General features: G+C 41.9%; 2 protein-coding genes and 1 long non-coding RNA gene across 3 annotated transcripts in view; 1 reads left to right on the forward strand and 2 right to left on the reverse strand.

Moving 5' to 3' along the window:
• The first annotated feature begins 753 nt into the window (after positions 1-753).
• Positions 754-2,106, forward strand: LOC307259849. The gene is made up of 2 exons (XR_013845164.1): positions 754-990; positions 1,676-2,106. It is a non-coding gene; the product is annotated as an uncharacterized lncRNA (long non-coding RNA).
• Positions 2,107-3,723: 1,617 nt separating this feature from the next.
• On the reverse strand, positions 3,724-6,060 carry fzd1 (frizzled class receptor 1). The gene has a single exon (XM_080039274.1). It carries the CDS (start codon positions 5,792-5,794, stop codon positions 4,133-4,135), a length of 1,662 nt encoding a protein of 553 aa, XP_079895400.1. The 5' UTR covers positions 5,795-6,060; the 3' UTR covers positions 3,724-4,132.
• Positions 6,061-11,294: 5,234 nt separating this feature from the next.
• Positions 11,295-21,092, reverse strand: part of cdk14 (cyclin dependent kinase 14) — a 287,659-nt gene continuing 277,861 nt past the window's right edge. Inside the window, exon 15 of the mRNA XM_080039284.1 lies at positions 11,295-14,036. The gene's annotated coding sequence lies outside the window, so the exon portion shown is untranslated. The remainder of the gene's footprint in view (positions 14,037-21,092) is intronic.

Below are 21,092 nucleotides of genomic sequence, written 5' to 3' on the forward strand. Positions count from 1 at the left end.
AGATCTGGTTATCTTTCTTTATTTTTCTAATACAGGTATTATAATTATTGACACTAAATTATGAAGAAAAAAAAAGTGTGTGCAGGGCCAGTGAAAATATACAAGGGGCCAGTAAAACTCCGATCCACTGGCCCGGCGGGCCAGTAGGAAAAAAAAGTTATGTTGAACCCTGGATATCTTCTTGATATAATTTCTATATTTTCCAGCTTTGTGGTTTAACAACTGACATTTCCTTTGTAGGTAGTTTTTTCTTAAAGTTTACTGAACACAAATACAGCCCATATGTATTGTTATGTTATAACATCACTGTTGGAAAGGAACACATTAGTATTGTTGCATGTTTAAGAGCCTGCAAGACGTGACTTACATAACAAGTGGCCATTTTAGAACCATACCAATATGTTAAGTGTTTTCCATCCTACAGTAGTAGCTGGCCCCGTGTAAATCAACACCAAACTAAATACATGAACATCTTATATGCTCCTATTGTGGTTCAAGTTGTTAAAGGGAAAATTCGCCCATTTTCATGTGAATGGTATATCAGGGCCGAGTATATTAGTAGTCTATTGAAAAAAGCCCCCCAAAAATTGATTCGAATTGGCAGAGAGCACAATGATTTCGGATTTAAACTGATGACGCGGGGCTGACGTAGCCGTTTTTACAGTTCCTACAGGCCCCAGGATGCATTGCGCGGGGGGGTACGCTCTGCAGCCTGCCCAGATTCCGAGCTGCTCGCGTTACCATGGTGACAAACACAGCACGGACCTGACCCGTGTAAGCAGTACAGTAATAGCGCGCTTCGTATTATTTCACTGTTGGACTACTACCACAAAGAAAACATGCCGTCCTATAATGTGCCTAGATGCGCCAACTTTAGGAAACAGAAAAGAAGCAGGAGTAAGCGTAAGCTGAAGATACTAGGCCCTACCTGTTGCCTATTCACCGGCGTGATGCATAGCCCCAGCCCCGGGAAAAAGAATCCGAATAAAGGTAAGCTAACGTGAGCTAAATTGCATAGTAGCCTACTGTAGTTAGTATCAGTGTTTCCCCTACATTAATAACTGTGCTGCCCACACCGCTGTTGAATATTGTGTCCCGGTGTAAGGCTGATAGATGGGGCGAGGAGGAATTAGTCTACCGGTTGTAGCTGTAGCCAAGTTACCTTAGCCGCTAAGCTACAGTTAGAAGTGAACTCGTGAGGGGGGCAGTAGGCCCCTCTGTGTATCCTTGAGGAAGATTTAGTTGCATTTGCAAGACTGTTTGTGTGTGACTGTGTGTTTGTTTTCCATGTGCATGGTTATTAGCGATGTCGTTAAAATGATCAGCTTTCCAAAACCATAAACAATTGCTATGCTGATGGTGATGGCTGGGTGATTAGCACTGATGTCCCTAGTCTTGTGTCGTCTTGGCTCTTCCTAATGCAAATGCATAGCCACACCCTGGCATACAGTATGCTTGGCTGCTAATATAAACATGATGTCTTCTTAGACAAAAGACTACTATTGTGTTAGTGCACTAACTGACTGACCTATCTATGGTTACATAGTGGTTTGTCTGTTTTATATATTTATTGCAACAGCAACATTATCTTTACAGTATAACACATTGATTTTTCTTTTGTCATCTCTTCAGTGCTGGGCTGGCCTTGTGATACAATCATAATTTGTCATTTCAGGTGAGGTCCAAAGGAAGATGGTGTATTGTCCGAGGACCACGCACTCTGTTGTGAAGACTGTTTACATCCCGCACACACGCACCACTTCAGAGCATCCCTCGTAGAACTCGTCATCACATGAAGAAGAGACTGCTGCCTGCAAAGTGCTGTCATCATCACTACAGCTCCCTCAGCCTGCCCTCCCTCACAACATGTCCAAAACCAACTACAGAAGAAGCTGCTGCTAAACATCACTCAATATTTCAACAGTAACTTGACGAAGGAAGCATTATGCTACAATTGTTTTTCCCAACACACTGGAAACTCAAAGCTTTTGAAAATGTTATTTTTCTTTTTTACATTTGTATATGTACATACTTTACAGTTGTGTGTAGAATAATGCACACTGTTTTACTTGCTTGTTATATTAAACTCTATCTATGCCTTATAAAGTGTTTGATTCTCTGAAACTATTTCACTTTTAGTTGATAAGTCAAACCTATGTATTAAAATGGTTACCTATGCAATGACAAAAAACAATCATGTTTATACAAAATTATTTTTATTTGTAAATACAGTCAAGGAGAATTGACACATTTTCACATGATTAAATCTCAATCAGTGTCCATAGTTAGCAGCAGTATTTACAGGTCAAAATATTTGATCATAGCTCATCCGTAGCTTCTACGTAGCGTCTTCTTCAGCCTGTCGCCTGTAGTGACCATTTGGAGATGGATATTTGGCTCTGATGCGCTGTATGACACAATCAGGTAAGACGATGCGGTCCCCTTGCCAAGTCTCTCCCCTTTGGAGCACCCACTCAATCAAGAACCGACGTGTGACAAGTCGATTATGTCTAAAGGAATTAAAACACAAAACAAGTGGTTACTCTCCACAAAGCTATAATGTAACAATAGCAGCCAATGTAAGAACAAAAGACTGGTCATTTTATTTGACCTGTTGTAAAGGGTTCTTCTGAAAAGTGCTATAGACATGCTAAGTGCAACATCAGTGCAATGGCTCAGACAACACAATGTGACAAAGATAACGTTACAACATGCTAGAAAAAAATAATGTTACTCACTCAATGATCATCTGCCCTCCCGGTCTTGCTGGTATTTGTTGTCTTTTCCAAATTATTTTTGGGATATTGAAAATGTCTCTCGGTTTCTAATGGTGGTCCAGTTGTATTGTCTTACAAGGCTAACCCTAACCAAGGCTGAAACAGCTGCAGCCTCGGCCTCTCTGCATACTGTATTTCCTCGCTGAATTTCTTCAGCAGTGTAGGCTTCTCTGGCCCAACTAAATACCCTGCTGATTCATTCCAGTCAGCCAACACACTTTTTAAAGTATCCTCATCCATATCGTCTGTGCCCGTGTGAAAAGATGCAATTTTCAATACAGGAAATGATACAAGTAAACTGTCACGGACCATGGGCATGGACAGACGGTTTGTTTTGGTTCGCACGTGCTTTTAGAGCCCGCCCCCTGGATTCACAGGGAGGGGGGTTGGTGAGCTCGGCTCCAAGAGTCTGTAGTCTGCACGAGCTCTTCCTTGACACGGAAACGTCACAGAAACGTCACCGGTGAATGGATTTTTGAAGCTCGGCCCCCGCGAAACGGACGATGTTGAAAAAATACACGGGGATATAATGCAACCCAAAGGATATTATGGTAGATGAGTTAAGGTTGAAAATCGGCGAATTTTCCCTTTAAGTGGTTGTGTCAATCTCCATAGAACAGAACACCTTTACAGGAAAAACATTATTCCAAGTCTGTAGACCTGTGAGCAGGTAACACTGTAACAGACCCTAGAATAGACTTAAACTGGCACAGGTCAATTACTCTGCTGTGGGCCCTGTCCAAAAACCCTAGTTTTTTTACTCTTAATCAGCAGTGATTTGTTGACCTGTGTTATTTATTTTGTACTGTTTTAGAGAAATTGATTTTTACTTCAAAACGTATTCAATGTATTTGAATGACAACGATAAGATATTTACTATTTTATTAGACAAAATATTCCATTTAATAGTTGAGCATATTTACAGTACAAACCTTACCAGTGAACAATGAGGGCAAGGAACCAAATCCTTCATTAATTGTTATGGGGGAAAAATATTCAATTCAACTAGATATTGTTTTGAGGTCAAATGTCTCAGCCCTACTGTAAAACACGACTCATCTTCACAACCAAGACATGCACACACACTGCTCCGTTCACCTGTCAGGACTCTGTCTGCATTTAGAAAGGAATGTAGAAGCTGTTTCCCTCCAGTCACGGGACTGTGCTCACAACACACTTTACTGAGCCGTGCTCCACTGGCTGATTGGGACCATCACGTACTATTCCATTATGTCCAAGGTATGAAAAAAGAATTTAAAAAAATTTAAATAAAAATATATACTTGCAAAAATCTCACAAATGTACATTAAAAAACAATCCAAATGTCTCTTGTAGTCAGTGTATGTGAAAGCACGTTACACTGTGGTCTCCCCCTGTTTACTGCTGGCCAGTCTAGTGTAAAACCTCCTCCAGGAGTTGAGAGTCTTCCCAGACCAGATCCAGAATCCAGAGGTGATGCCCACTATGAGTGTCATCAAATACTTGATCATGAAGACAGTGAAGTCTGGGCTGCTGCTGGGCTGGCTGTGAGCAGGGCAGGGCACAGCGTAGCTCTTACAGCTGTGACTGAGCCAGCTCCTCTCCCACTGCTCCCTGAAGGCCTGCTCATAGAAGTAACATGCTATGACTATGGTGGCTGGCACTGTGTACAGCACGCTGAAGATCCCAATCCTCACCATCAGCTTCTCCAGCTTCTCTGTCTTAGTGCCGTCATGTTTCATGATGGTGCGGATCCGGAACAGAGACACGAAGCCGGCCAGGAGGAAGGAGGTTCCTATGAACAGGTAGACAAACAGAGGAGCCAGCACAAAGCCCCGAAGAGCAGACACACTGTTAATGCCCACAAAGCACACCCCGCTCAGCACGTCTCCATCCACCTGCCCTACAGCCAGCACTGTGATGGTCTGGATGGCCGGCACGGCCCAGGCCGCCAGGTGGAAGTACTGAGAGTGAGCCTCGATGGCCTCGTGGCCCCACTTCATCCCCGCAGCCAGGAACCAGGTGAGAGCCAGGATGACCCACCACACAGAGCTGGCCATGCTGAAGAAGTAGAGCAGCATGAAGAGCATGGTGCAGCCCTCCTTCTTGGTGCCCTGCACCACTGTCCTCATGTCATTCTCAAAGCTCTCATTACAAACCACCTTGTCCTCCAGCAGAAAGCCAGCGATGTAGGCCACTGACACCATAGTGTAGCAGCCCGACAGGAAGACAATGGGCCGCTCCGGGTAGCTGAAGCGCTTCATATCCACCAGGTATGTCAGCACGGTGAACAGAGTGGAGGCACAGCACAGGACTGACCAGATGCATATCCACATCTTTGAGAATGTCAGCTCCTCCTCGCTGAAGTACATCATGCCGTGAGATCTCTTTGGCTCGCACGGAGCGCCGCAGTTCTCCTGGCCCAGGAAGCGGTAGTTGAGGTAGGGAGGCACGCGCAGCGCGGCGGGGCAGCGGAAGTGTCCGCTGGGAGGCTCTGGGAGCCGCTCGATGGGGAAGGGGCCGGGCTCCGGCTCCGGCTCGGTGCGCTCAGACATGTTCTGCCCCACACATAGCTCCCCCGCGCCGTGCACAGGGAAGGCGTCGCACCGCAGACTGTCCGGCCACTGGAAGCCGAACTTGTTCATGAGCGCCTCGCAGCCCTGCCGCGCGCGCTCACACAGCGCTCTGCAGGGCGGCAGCGCCTGCTCCAGCACGGTGCACACCGGCGCGTACATAGAGCACAGGAAGAACTTGAGATCCGGGGAGCACTGCACCTTGACCAGCGGGTAGAACTGATGCACCTCCAGCCCCGCGTCCTCCTGGTTACTGTGGCCCAGCAGGTTGGGCAGGATCGTCTCGTTGTACGCGATGTCTGTGCACAGCGGGATGGAGATGGGCTGACAGAAGCCGTGCTCTGGTACCGACATGCCTCTGTCACCGCCGCCGTACTGTCCATTCACTCCAATAATCCCCACGTTCAGAAACAGTAAAAAACACAATGAAGGATACAGCGCACGGAGCAGTCTGATGTAAACCATGGTGACCAATGATTTCACTGCCCTACTTTATATGTGTTGCTCCACTCACTCGCTCCCTCGCCAGGCAACCGGTTACTTCCTTGAAAGCTCTTTGTTGCCGTGTATCTGCGAGGGGAAAGCAGCTTCTTCCAGCGGAATAATCCCCCTCTGTTCCTCCGGCTCCTCGCCGCACCGCGGGGATATGACAGCGGGAGGACAAGCTGCGCTTATCCGCTAGAAATCCACCAAAGAAAGGCCAGTGTTCCAGGAAAGGGAAAGGGAGCGCACCAGTCTACAGCGCGCCCGAACAATGTCAGTCTGCTGCTCCAACCTGTTCTGCTCTGCTCACACATTCAAACTCAGGTCAAGCACAACAAGATCACATCGCTTTCCGCTTGGAACTGTCAAAGTAAAAGTCCTGAATCCAGCCTTCTATTGAATAATTTTGACACTTGTGCTTAATTTAGTTGCCTGTTAATGTGGAGCCTTTGTGATGTGTGTTTTGCCTGTATGCTACCTATCCTCTTTACGAGAAAAATAGCAGACATTACCTGGTTATCAATAACTTATGCTATATGAGTAGAGTTTTATAAAGTTCTTCAATAGTTACATTTGTGATTATAATAATTGTAACAAACAGAAATGTGTGAAAAAGAATAGTATAATTGAAATGAAATAAAGTTTAATAGCCGTTGCTACCGGGCCTTGAAATATTTCCGTAATAATGGTCTTCTTTTTAGCCTATGTTTTGTCCCTAGCTATACATAGGCCATCCATGTTATTTAGTCCAAAACCTTACAAAATAAATATATCAAATGAAAAATGCCACACTGCATTTTAAAATTCAGGCATCACAATTGGAAACTGTTCCATGGATTATTTTCAAATGAGTAAACTGGTTCTTGGAACAAACAGTTTGGCATGCCCTATACTACTGCATCTACTTCCTCTTTATATCTGCCTCCCTTTGACTAGCTTTCCATCTGTTTGTCTCTCTATCTTTCTCTTTACCAATTCAATTTAATTCAAGCTTTATTGGCATCACCATATCAAAACAGTGTTGCAAAGGCATTGAATACAATAACTAGTAAGTTAGAGCGCTCAGTCTTACCTGGTTAACATCAGACACACACACACACACACACACACACACACACACACACACACACACACACACACACACACACACACACACACACACACACACAGCAATATGCAGTGTTACCTGGCCCTAAACAGACAGTACACTGTGGCACTCTACCAGTGACTGATGTTAACCAGCTAGTCGAGCTTGACTCGACCTTGAAGCAGTCCTTTAAATTGGTTCATGAACAGTTGTTTCTGTGTGATCAAAATATATTCTAATATTCAGACATTTTAAAAACACCACATCTGGTGATCAAAGCCGCATCCTCCATGAAAAAGATACATGAGCAATATGATGATAGAGAAAAGGACAACATCACATGATGATACATCCGGAGACACATATGAAGCATTAGTAAATTTTATTTCAGATAAAACATCGATAAACAACATTTACAGAAGGACATTAAATCTTCCATAATAACATTACATACAGGTCGTAACAAATAATGCAACCTCTATTCTACAGTATACTGTATTGTTTTACTTGATGAAGTGCCCGGAAACACTTCAGTTTTCCAAACCACTCGGGAAAATGATTAATGTCCAGTGCAGCATACAAAAAAACTAAACACAAGAGAAGCTTTGTGAAGAAAATGTCTAACACAGATTTATTGTTCAGCACAGCGAGGCACGCTAGATCAAACCTAAATGTTTTCTTTACGGATAACCCTTTTGTCCATGTGATTAAGAGTGTCAAAAATAGATGCCTTATCTTTATGTTAACCATATATGTATATTTATAAATGGTTTCTCTTTGATCACATTAAGGGGACATTTGCAACCCTGTGTATAAATATAGCGGAAGCGTCTCCATTTCACTTCAGCTAATCAATTCCCACTTTAGGCATTTCTGTTGATAGTACTTGTTATTTTTAATGTGCAATTCCACCTTGTCTTTCCATCTCTGGATTTGAATTGGAATATATGAAGAAGATTGAAGTTGAAGAGAGTGGAACCCTGCCACACAGCACACAGGCTGACAGCTCCTCACAGTGGAAGGGATGTGTGAGCCACATTAACAGTGTGCACAAGGAGAAACATGCCAATAGAGTGCAAGCCTTTAAAGCTACATGAGACTGGTCAATCTGGACACAGCTCCATGGGGTTAATCCTGCCTCTGGAACAGCATGCCTTGGTCACTCCTCCACTCACACACAATCACTGAAGAGATAACTAAAGCATTGTGACCAGCTCTACTCAATGTGGGCTACAGATCCAAAACCAGGAAGGATATTTACGTAATCATCATTAATGGCTAAATAAGTGCTCAAAGTGAGCATACAGGCTGGAATGTGGGCAAATGGATTGTTCTGTAAAGTGCATTTGTCAAACCACTGTTGGGGACTCCAGCCCATCATTCTTTCTTTTCCTCAGAGCCACTACTGTTAATGGATGAAGACACTCGACTGGAACACAGTGATGGTCAAATATCTCACTATGAAACTCTACATCCACTTCTTTGCTTATCTCCCTTTGAAGGATAGCTTCAGATTTTTTTCAAGTCTATCTTATTTCAGCACTTGACAGAATTGTGGTTTTGCTATAAACATGGTGGTTGTGATGTGACACAGTAAAAGAAAAAATCCACAGTCCTCGTTCTGTGCAAAAAAGCATTTGAGAGTTGAGAAAGAACTAATATGTATCAGTCTAAAAAGCAGAAACAAACACACACGATGTGGAGTATGTGCCGAGTATGGCAAATATGTTAATTTCATTTATCATTTTCTAATTTCCATATATGCTACATTCGGATACATTGGCAGAGTATTTTCTTTTGAGATTTGTCACATTTAGTTTCTTCCAAACTTCATGGCCATATCTCTAGACAATGTTCCAGATATCAGAAATGAGTCTTACTGCTTCAAATGTTTAGACTATGTTTAAAGCCAAACAAACTACATCTCTGCTGTCAAGAACTCTCTGTCCAACCTGAGAAAGCACGTTGAGGCTTAGAAAGGTTCTTCTCTCTCCAGATAAACATTTTGTATTACGTTTTCCCATGTTGTCATGATTCTATATTTATAAGATGAACCATGTTTATGATTACATTTTATTACATTATAATTTGAGCAAAATGTGTCACTTCACTTCTCCATTTGACCCACTTGTCTTGTTGGAACATGAGTCCTGCGTTAATCACTTGTCTAGCAAAAATCTACACTTAATACGTTTGAAAACTTAAGTATTTTTAAAAGCAAATACTCTGGTACTCTACATAGTGAAAACCTGACAGGGAAACTTTAACGTGGGGTTGAGGAATGACCAGGAGGATCTGGAATTTGATTTAAGTTCTGGGGTGAAGTACTTTGTCAAGTGTGGAGTGGAGAAGGGGGATGATTGCATATGTGAATATTGTGTAAAGATAGACATGAAAAAGTCCAAAGCTCTCCTTGAATATGACAGTCTGCAAGGCAACAAGCAGCTTGAGGGGGCCAGGCAGGGGCTGCAGCTTGATTCTGTCCTGTAGCTGAGAGGGGCATGTATTTTAGCAGGCAAGACATCTAGATTATTAAGGTGAATGTGTGTGAGTTGGTTTGAACGTCTGTGGAGTGACATAATCAGTATCCACAGGTTCCAATTCTCCATGAAGTCATCTCTTTGGCAAAACAGTGCAGGGCCAATATTATTGGTTCAGTCCATATCAAAGTGACCGAGATTGAAAAGGAAGCCATTGTATTGATAGTACTTCACACATATTACTTTATGTCTAAGATGCAAAATGCAGATTTTCACAAAATAGGTATACACATATTTGAGAGTTATACTAGGTTAAAGAGCTGCTCTTTGTCATGGTGTCATAAAAACGCCCAAAACATTTAGAACATGAAAGATGTTAAGTGGCACACATATGGGCGAATGATCTGCATTAAGGATAATGCATACTGCACACACACACACACACACACTGAAAAGCACTCATTAAGTGTGTTAATTGTTACATAAAGTTCCAGATCAAAAAATACATTTGACATAGAAGTAACAAAAAGTGTCAGTTATTATCACCTGTCTCTGACAGAATATTGCGGATGTGTTGATGGTGTCAGATGAAGTGAAAGGGATTGTCATGGGCCTATTGCCTTGGTCTTTTACCTTTTGTACATTAGCTCATGGATGGAAGCACCAATGCTTAGCTATTGCCCAAGTTTAATACACACACACACACACACACACACACACACACACACACACACACACACACACACACACACACACACACACACACACACACACACACACACACACACACACACACACACACACACACACACACACACACACACACACACACACACACACACACACACACACACATTATCTTACAGCTGTTGTCAATTAAAGTATTGCATCTCAATTATTGGTTGGTTGGTGCTGTACCTGTTGTCTTTTGTGTGTCAACATCCACTAGAGATCATTCATGTTGGACAAAACAATATAGTTCAGACAGGTATGATTCAATCATGGAGGTCTATTGGAAAACATGGTTTATAATCCTGACTACTAACATTTTTGTTCTTACTTCTGCAGTTTTGACCATCGTTTCTTACATATTATAAGTTAACTTATTTTGCAATGCAAATATACAATAATTGTACATTACATTGTATTGCAAACGTTTTAAGTCTTGTTTAACCTAAGTAAAAATGAAGGTCAATTTGAACATTATCAGCCCATGGTTGTTTGATAAGAATTGGAGACCAACTCCAAGATAAAATGTTTGGCCTATTCATCTTGTTTTTACATGTGGCCCATTGCACATCACATGCGAATTAGTGTCTCTTTCCTTGAGCTGAGTGGCCATTCTCATAGAATTTACACTAAGGTGAAGTCACATGCATACAAATATATATTTCTAACCTCTGAGAAAGTTTGACAAAAGATATCTCATTAGGTTTAAAAAATCATCAATGAACTTCTTTAAAGTTTGAGGTGTCCTATCGACTGTCCTATCAACTGTCCTATCGACTGTCCTATCGACTGTCCTATCAACTGTCCTATCAACTGTTATAATCGTGTTCAATGAGGAAAATGCCTTTTGAACCACAGAGGATATGTTTTGTTGAAGTACCTAGGTTGGCCATTGGGTGAAAATGACAGCAAGGCAGAAATAAAATAAAAATGTACCGGACAGAATGGGGAAAAGAAAGTCAAATGAATGTCTTTGATAGAGCCCTATATGCTATTGCATACACACTTTCCAGCCTGGCACAGCGTACTGAGACTTAGGGCGCACTCACACTAGGCAAGTTTGCCTGTTCCGTGCTCCAGTACGATTGCCCCCCCCCCCCCCCCCTCCCCACTCCCCTGCTGGCCCGTGGTCACACTGCTCCCAAGGCCGCGGCCCGGGCACGATTGCTCCATCATACATACGCCATCACGTCGTAATACGATACATACGTCATCACCAAGCGTACTCGCTGCTGGAATTAGTAGAACAACAATGGAAAACAACGGTAGTCACGTATTGCCCAAAACACCTCCAAATTTTTGTGGGTCTTATCCAGCTGCGACCATTGATGTGACTGAATACTGTCGCCGGCCCAAATTTCTAGCAAACTCTCAACTTCGCGATCGCACCGGAACCCACTCGTGAACCTCTTGCCGCCATTGTTTACAATTATTGTGGGGAAGAAGGGTCGTGCATGGACTATGTCATCCAGCTCAGGTTGCGTATACGTGCGTGTGTGCATGTCATCTCATTAGCATCTGTGCCGTTCTCTCTGGCACACCTCTCCCAAGTGTGCCGTGGCCAAGGGGCTGTCCCGTGCTGGAATACGGATGGCGTGGTCACACTAGCCAAACCTTCTAGACTTTAGTATGCAAATGAGCTCGGGCACGGAACAGCGGGCCTAGTGTGAGTGCGCCCTTAGTGCGTGTTCACACCAGCTTTGTTTAGTGCGGTTGAAAGGAACCCTGGAGCGTTTAAGCCCTTGGTGCGGTTGTTTTGTGTTGGTCTGAACACAGTCCCAGACTCTGGTGAGCACTAAAGAACCGGACTCTGCTCCACACAAAGAGGTGGTCTAGGGCCCCATCCACAATCATCAAAGGAAGCGTAGTATTAATGCATCATTTCACCGTCTCTTGCATAATGTCTTTCATTAAAGAGGACCTATTATACTACTTTTCTGTCTTAATTTCTTGTTTTACACTGCAACAGAGCAACCTGACACGAATCACATCACAAAAAACTATGTAGATTTTCGGGAAGCTCTTTCTCTTATTTTGGCGATCCAGCATGCCCTGTAAACACTTTGCTTTTGACATTTCCGCCCCCTCCCCTCCCTTCCTGAAAACCCAACTTCGTTGTGATCGGTTACCTTCCTTCCGGAACACTTTCAGTGGCGGGAGGTGCGAGCATGGACCTATAAGGGCGCGAGGCAGACGCGAGTAGGAAAGTGGCAGCATTACCATACATGGAAACATCCGCGTGGTGACGACACCAAGTTACATGCGACGTCACGATGTTACAAAGCGTCAAGCCGCTTTGAACACGTGACTTCTCGACTGGCTAGAATAGTGTCTAGTGCTCTGCACAGACACCCCAGACGGTAAGCAGGGAATACGTCGAAATGCATGTACGTCATTATTTGATAATTTAGTATGGTTAAACATGACTATAAATCATCATAACAACGTTTATAGGTCATACAAGTCAAAAAGTATCATAGGTCCGCTTTAAACACAAGGGTTATTAAGTTATTTAGCGCTTGTTGTCAGAGCAAACACCCATATGCTCCGCCCGCTACAGTCTGCTGCTATTGTAAAGTGGGCTGACAGAGGAAAGTAGCTCTACATTTAATAGATTCTGTTACGATATGCGCTCCACATTAAGCATGAAAATAACCGGCTGATGCTCTACAATGGTAGAAATTGCGAGAAATGTAAAAAAATTCTGGCCAAACGTCGCAGAGCCCTATAAAGAGAGTTTGAGTGAACGTGATGATACCACTCTCTATTTATAGGGCTCTGAACTGTCTGACTTGTGTTTTCAATGTATAGTCTGTTTGAGTTTGAGTTTGTGAACGCCAACAAACCATCTGAAAAACGAAACAATGTATCCGCTCTCAACTGGTGTGCACCAAAGAAGCAGACTACTGGGTGTGAACACAACCTTAGATGTTAAGGCATTGTATGCTGCATCCTGGTTGAAATGAGTTTACTTCTCCATACGTTTGTTGATACCAAAATGGTGAGAGTAACCTGACAAATAACACAATCGGTTAACAATTGGACATTATCTGAGCTCAACAACAGCTGCATGTAGCTACCAGTTATTAAATAATGTGTTTAAAATAGATGCAAATGAAGCAAGTTTGAACTGCAAAGTCAGCATAGTTGTACATTTGCAATCAGCTGTCCTCAGCTACAAAGAACCAAGACACTCCAACATGGCCACCAGTGTCACATTACTGTAGTCTGTGGTTCCAGTTGAACCTGGTTAGAAAGAAATGGAACACTAACTCTTTACCATTCATTTTTCTCTTGTAACTGACTGTAGTGTTTGTGATTTAAGGATGTATTTTTGCTAGTATTCATGTCTGATTTTGCTGCCTCTTGGCATGAGGAGTGTAGTGGTGAGAAGATGAAGCAATATTAAAATGTTCCATTATATAGTCTGTAGATGAGTATATCATACATAGAAATATACATTCTTAAATATAGGACTAGTTACAAACACAAAGCACATTATATACCAATAGCAAAGTCCTTTTGTTTGTACTGTGACAATAATGATACAGTATATGAGTTAGTACAACCTTATAAAAAGTAAACAACATTTGCAAATAATAGCCTGAAATCTTAGGTACCGTTCATAATGCACACATGCATTCATATCTATACGCAATGTTAACTCTCTTTCTCATGCACACGCACACACACACACACACACACACACACACACACACACACACACACACACACACACACACACACACACACACACACACACACACACACACACACACACACACACACACACACACACACACACACACACACACACACACACACAAACACACACTTTAGGTAATAAATAAAGAGAACTGGGGCCAGTTCATTGGTCTGGATCCTCCATCTCAGTGTCTTAGTCGTCATCTCTTTTTACAACAGCCACCTGAAATACAAACAGAGAGACAGAACACACAATGTATCAGTAATACAGTCCACACAACTCACATGGTAAAACTACTAGAGCAATGTTTTTATGTTTCCTTGCAGCTTCTTTTTCTTATTTAAGATTATTTTTGGGCATTTTTGCTTTATTTGAAAGTTGGAGTGACAGATGGAATGGGGCAGAGAGGGGATCGATGCAGTAATCCACCCCCGTCTACAACCACTTCCCCTAGCAGAGATTCTCTCTAGGGCCACAGGTTTCATCTTCAGTCTAATGGCAGCAGACACACTCTCCTCCCTTACCACAGTGTGACAACAACCTGTCCAAGATTTAAATAAAGCAGCAAGTTAACACCTAGAAGCTAACTCTTCAGACAGAAGGAGCAGTTGTCTCAGAAATGCAGCATGAAAACACCACACTGCAGGAAGACTTTTTCCTCAAAGGAAGCAGAACGTTTCCAGCCTGGCAGCTAACACACGGCTAACATGCTTCCTTTGTGTTTGTTTCTACATCGTTTTTGTTACAAGTGGTTAGTTTAAATATATGTTTTTTTTTTGTTTAAAGTAAGCAATATATTTATGTTAATATAAGTGTTAAATCGCTCTATTTTCATACAGTGATCACTTATATAGTGTGTGCGTTTCATAACTCCGATCTCTTAATCACCCGCTCTGCATGTAATCGGCAAATAAACTTCTCACTGCCGGTGCACATGCAGAGCGACAGATGGGTGAATGTTTATGCGCCGACAATGGCGGAGCAAAACAGACTTCCCAATGTCTGTTTTGATGATTTTTATCATGTTTTATCGCACTTACGGATCTGAGATGATGATAGATAATTCGCTGCTTGAAGACCGCAGTGCATTAATGTGGTGACGTAGGGACGAGCGAGGGGACTGCTAACTGCAGTAACTGACAGGAAGTTAGCTAAAAGAACCATTCCGCTGACTGAACCTGCTTATACTTCCAAAATAATAGTTATTATATTGTATGAGTTAGATAAGTGGCAATACACGATAGCTGGAAGTAGAGTATTGCATTTAATATCCCTCTGGGGCCTGCAGCCATGTCTGGTCCATCTGGATATACAGTCCCCTCCATAAGTATCGGAACAGTGAGGCCAATTCCTTTATTTTTGCTGTAGACTGGAAACATTTGGGTTTGACACCAAAATATGAATATGAGACAATAGATAAACATTTAAGCTTTAATTTCCAGGTATTTACATCTGGATCTGATACACAACTGAGAAGATAGCATTTTTTGTAAAGGAACACCACATTTTTAGGTGAGCAAAAGTATTGGAACAGATAGACTTAAAGTAAATTAAAGTGAATAAGACTTAATATTTTGTTGCAAATCCTTCGCTTCCAATAACTGCATCAAGCCTGTGACCCATTGACATAACAAAACTTTTGCATTCTTCTTTTGTGATGCTTTTCCAGGCCTTTACCGCAGCCTCATTCAGTTGCTGTTTGTTTTGGGGGGTTGAACCTTTACCAAAGTGATGGAAGGCTAAAGTTTGGAGAAAGAAAGGATCTGCTCATGACCCCAAGCATACAAGCTCATCTGTGAAACAGCCCATGGCTTGGGCTTGCATGGTTTCTTCTCGGATGGGCTCATTAATCTTCATTGATGATGTAACACATGATGGCAACAGCTAAATGAACTCAGACGTTTACACGAACATTTTGTCTGCCAATTTAAAGGAAGATGCAACCAAACTGATTGGAAGATCCTTCATGATGCAGCAAGATAATGACCCAAAACACATTGCAAAAACAACAAAGTAGTTAATCAGGGTCAAGCAATGGAAGGTTTTAGACTGGTCAAGTCAATCTCCAGACTTAAACCCTATAGAGCAAGCATTTTACCTGCTAAAGAGGAGACTGAAGAGCGTAAACAAACAGCAACTGAATAAGGCTGCGGTGAAAGCCTGGAAAAGCATCAAAAAGGAGGATTCAAAAGTTTTGTGATATCAATGGGTCACAGGCTTGATGCAGTTGTTGCAAGCGAAGGCTTTGCAACACAATATTACAAAGGAATTGGAGAAAGATGGCTCCCGAGGAGCAGCCACACAGTTTGGCAGGTCCTGTGGGTTTGCGCCAAAAGTCCTGTAAATACAAAAAAAGACCTCGGATTTTGCCATCAACGGGTCTGTCTATTGTCTTTGTAACTCTATATCTTCTTCAGAGTCTGATTTATCCAAGGAAAAGGGATGATTTGACCCTACTTCCAGCCAAATGGAGCCAACATGCTTTGTACACAAGAGTATTGGACTATGGCCATGCCAGGCCACCCCCAGGTAAAGAAGAACCATCGGTTACAACTAGTTCCTTTATGGGGATTGTACTGCTCCTGGCTGGTGATGTTGAAGTAAACCCTGGGCCTCAGTCCCTTTGTTCTGATTTTCTGGATGGGCTACAGCCACTGCTAAGTAGGCCTCCACCACTGCTAACTGGGCTACCACCACTACTAACTGGGCCACCACTGCAGCCAGCTGGGCCTCTACCATTGCTAACTGGACTACCATCATACCAGGCCAGGCTCCCACCACCACCAGCTGGGCCACCACCATCGCTAGTCGGGCCTCCACCACCACTGCTAGCCGGGCCTCCACTACAACTGCTGACCGAGCCACCACCACCACTGCTAACCAGGCCTCTACCACCACTGCTAGCTGTGCCACCATCATTGTTAACTGGGTTTCCACCATTGTTAGCTTGGCCTCCCCCATTGCTAACCAGGCCTCTACCACCACTGCTAGCTGGGCTACCATCATTGCTAACCAGGCCTCTACCATCACTGCTAGCTAGGCTACCATCGTTGCTAACTGGGCCTCAACCACAGTTAGCCGGGCCACCACCACAACTAGCTGGGCTACCATCACTGCTAGCTGAGCCTCAACCACAGCTAGCTGGGTCTCTACCACCACTGCTAGCTGGGCAACCATCACACCAGGCCAGGCTCTCACCACCACCAGCTGGGTCACCACCACTGCTAGCTGAGCCACAGCTACACCAGACCAGGCCTTCACCACATCTTCCACCACACCAGGTCAGGCTTTCTCCATCTCTATCTGGCCAAAATGAGCAACAACTACCACAACATGGAGATTGTCCACGTGTGCTACAACCTCAGGTAACTCATCTAACAAAGAAAAAACTAAATTCACTAAATCCGGCAATTAAGAAGCAACATAAAATGCATTTCTTTAAAACTCTTAATAATGCCAAAACCATTTGGGACTCAAGGTCCAAACCAAGTGGAATTCTACTGGGGCATATTAACATTCGCAGCATTGTTAACAAAACGGAGCAAATGGAACATTTATTGAGTGACTCTAACATTGATATACTTGGAATATCTGAAAGTTGGTTGACACAAGCATCATCTACAGCAGCTATCAGTATCCCAGGTTATAATGTATTTCGAAAAGACAGGGGAATAGGGCGAGGAGGGGGAATATTAATCTATGTCAAAGACAAGTTTAAATGTGAAGTAATACAGTGGCCTAAAGAAGTTAATGTTGAGTGTATTGGTCTAAATATATCACTTTGTTCTGCAATGTATTTTACTGTCATTTGTGTGTATCGACCTCCTTCAGCAAAGGATGTATTTTATGACCATCTTAAGACAATATTAAATCATTGCAGCTCCAAAAAGGAAATCATCCTTCTTGGCGATTTAAATATAAACTGGGACATCAAATCAGATAAGAAAAAATTAAACAGCTTACAGACAAGTACAACTTGACGCAAATTATAAAAGGACCGACAAGAATAACAAACACGTCAAATACAACAATTGACCTAATATTTACTAATAAGCCTGAAAGAATTTCCAAAACTTTTAATCTATTATCTGGCTTGTCAGATCACAATTTTATCCTGTGCCTGAGGAAAATAAAGATGAAGCACCAAATGGTATCCAATAGAGGACAACAATATTATTTCATACCCAAAAGCCAGCAACAAGTCCTGAAAGAGGAAATCCAAAAGGTAGACTGGACTAATATTCTAGAAAATAATGATATCGAGACTTGCTCAGATGGCTTCATTAAAAAAATAGATGATATTGTAACACACTTTACAAAAAAAGGTAAATCCAAGCAACAAAAAAATGATCTGCCCTGGGTGAACAACGAAATTATAAAATTTATGAAAAACAGAGATGATGCCTTAAAGCAATCTCTAAAAACAAGAACTGCAAGTGACAGACAAATTTTTACATCACTACGAAATAAAGTCTTAAGGATGACTCGCAAATCGAAAGCAGAATACTATATTGAGACAATAAAACGGGCAAATGGCAATGGAAAGCTAATATGGAATAATCTAAATAAATTATTAAGGCGGGACAAGTCTAACTATCTGAGTGATTTACAACTCCAGGTAAATGGTGAGCTAATTAACAATCTAGACACCATTGTAAATGAACTCAACAGATTTTTCATTAGCTCAGTTGAGGAACTGACAAAGCACTTTAAACGCACACAGATTCCTCACAATCCTGTTGATGCAAGCAAGCCAATATTTAACATAGAAGAAATATCTGTCCCAGAGGTAATAAGAACAATCTCATCTCTAAAAAATTCAAAGGCGAGATATACATATGGTCTTACTAGTGACTTTTTGAAGACCCATAAAGAGGCTCTTGCTGACCCAATTGCACATCTTGTGAATCTTTCCATAAAACAAGGAATGGTACCATCAACATGGAAGATTGCTAGGGTCACCCCAGTCATTAAGGCTGGGGACAAGACAAAATCTGAGAATTATCGGCCAATAAGTATTTTACCAATAATTTCAAAAGTAGCTGAGAAATGGGTCGTCAAAAATCTGACAGAACACTTAAATAATGACTATGACACTCTTAATCCAATGCAGTTTGGGTTCAGGAAATTTCATTCAACAGAGACGGCTACTTGCTACTTCCTAGAAAACTTAAAAAATCTGCTGGATCAGGGCGGCTTTGTAGCTGCGGTATTTTTGGATCTAAAGCGTGCTTTTGACACCATTAATCATGACTTGCTTATTGCTAAATTAACTAATTTTAATTTCTCAAATAATGCCCTCTGTTGGATGAAATCATACCTGTCGGACAGAAAACAGGCAGTTCAAATTGGTGATTCTCTGTCTTCATACCTCACATGTACTGCTGGTGTACCACAGGGCTCGATATTGGGCCCTGTTTTATTCAGCCTGTATGTCAATGATTTACCAGATGTCTGTAGAGATATTAATATGCAACTATATGCTGATGACGCTGTATTGTACTGCCATGCCAGCTCTATTCAAGAAGCTGCTGCAATGCTTTCAGGAGCTATGGTACCAGTGTCCCATTGGCTCCAGAGCTGCTGTCTGCATTTGAATATAAGGAAAACAGTTTGTATGTTGTTCTCTCGACGGCCAACAGACGGACAGCAACCTTCTGTCATTGTGGGTGGAGAGAGGCTTGAAGTTGTTGATCATTTTAAGTACCTTGGGGTCATTTTTGATTCTGGTCTGAACTTTGAGCGGCATGTTAAGAAGGTTAGAAATACAATTACATTTAATTTATCCAACTTCAAGCATATAAGACCTTTCCTGACCATGGAGACGGCAAAGACTTATATGCATGCAATGATTTTCGCCCATATCTCGTACTGTTTTACAACATGGTCACACACATCTGAGACCACCCTTAAACCAATCAAATCTCTATTCAAAAGAACACTTAAAATACTAGACAAAAAACCCATATCTACCACTATTGTAAAATTGTTAATAAGCATAAAATCATGGACCTTGATAGTTTTCAACAGTTTTTGGATGTTTGTTTAATTTATAAGGTTTTAAACAGTCTAGCCCCTCCACCACTACAGAACTACATAAAGAAAAAATCCCCTAGAGTAAACACCAGGGCAATAACTAGAGGTGACTGTGAAATACAACGACGCAGAACCAAATTTGGCCAAATGGTCCTGTCCATCAGAGGAACGCGGTCCTGGAATGGATTACCAGCTCAAGTCAGAGACTGTACCACCTACACCACCTTTAAAAAGACCCTCAAAGAGTGGTTAGTAGCAAGCCAGACCTGTTCTCATGCATAACTCTTCTTTTCTTCCTGATGTTGTTTTGTTTCTTTTGTCTTTTCTAACCGCCTATACTGATTGGGTGTCAGTGTAAAACTGTATTTTAGCTAGTTGTGAATTAACTGTGTAAAATTGTTTCATGTAGCTGTATATTGATGTATTGTATTATGACTTGCTTTAGGACTACGGATGCGAATTAGCATTTATGCTAACTCCGGCATATTTACATTGATGCTTTGCTGACATGTTGATTAATATGCACTGTCCTAATCAAAAAAAAAATATATATATATTAAGTCTTATTCACTTTAATTTATTTTAAGTCTATCTGTTCCAATACTTTTGCTCGCCTAAAAATGTGGTGTTCCTTTACAAATAATGCCATCTTCTCAGTTGTGTATCAGATCCAGATGTGAATACCTGGAAATGAAAGCTGAAATGTTGATCTATTGTCTCATATTCATATTTTGGTGTCAAACCCAAATGTTTCCAGTCTACAGCAAAAATAAAGGAATTGGCCTCACTGTTCCGATACTTATGGAGGGGACTGTATTATCTAATAAACCTTGTAAAACATGTGCCCTGTGATGCACAATCAAGCTATGGACATCTTGTTCTTCAGGACAACCTGGGCTATACGGACATACATGCTGCAGTTGAATGTAAAAATAGATATGGGACCATATAGACCAAATAAATAAGGAAGGATACAATTTAATTTTATAGATAGTTGATATGACACCCAAATCAATAATAAACATGCATTTCTAAGGCCCAAAACACTTCTCCTGTGTTTGGAGTTAAATTAAAAAATAAACATTATAATACATGTTTTGGAGAAAAAGTCCATACGTTCCTTTCATTGTACATACACTGTGTGCACAATTAGGCAAGTTGTATTTTTGTTAATGAACCTAAACCTGAATGTTTATGAAAGTAAAAGTGAGGTTTTGTCTTTCTTACGAGAATATATATATG

The sequence above is a fragment of the Ammodytes marinus genome (assembly GCF_949987685.1).
Source record: "Ammodytes marinus genome assembly, chromosome: 13".
NCBI classification, from domain to species: domain Eukaryota; kingdom Metazoa; phylum Chordata; class Actinopteri; order Uranoscopiformes; family Ammodytidae; genus Ammodytes; species Ammodytes marinus.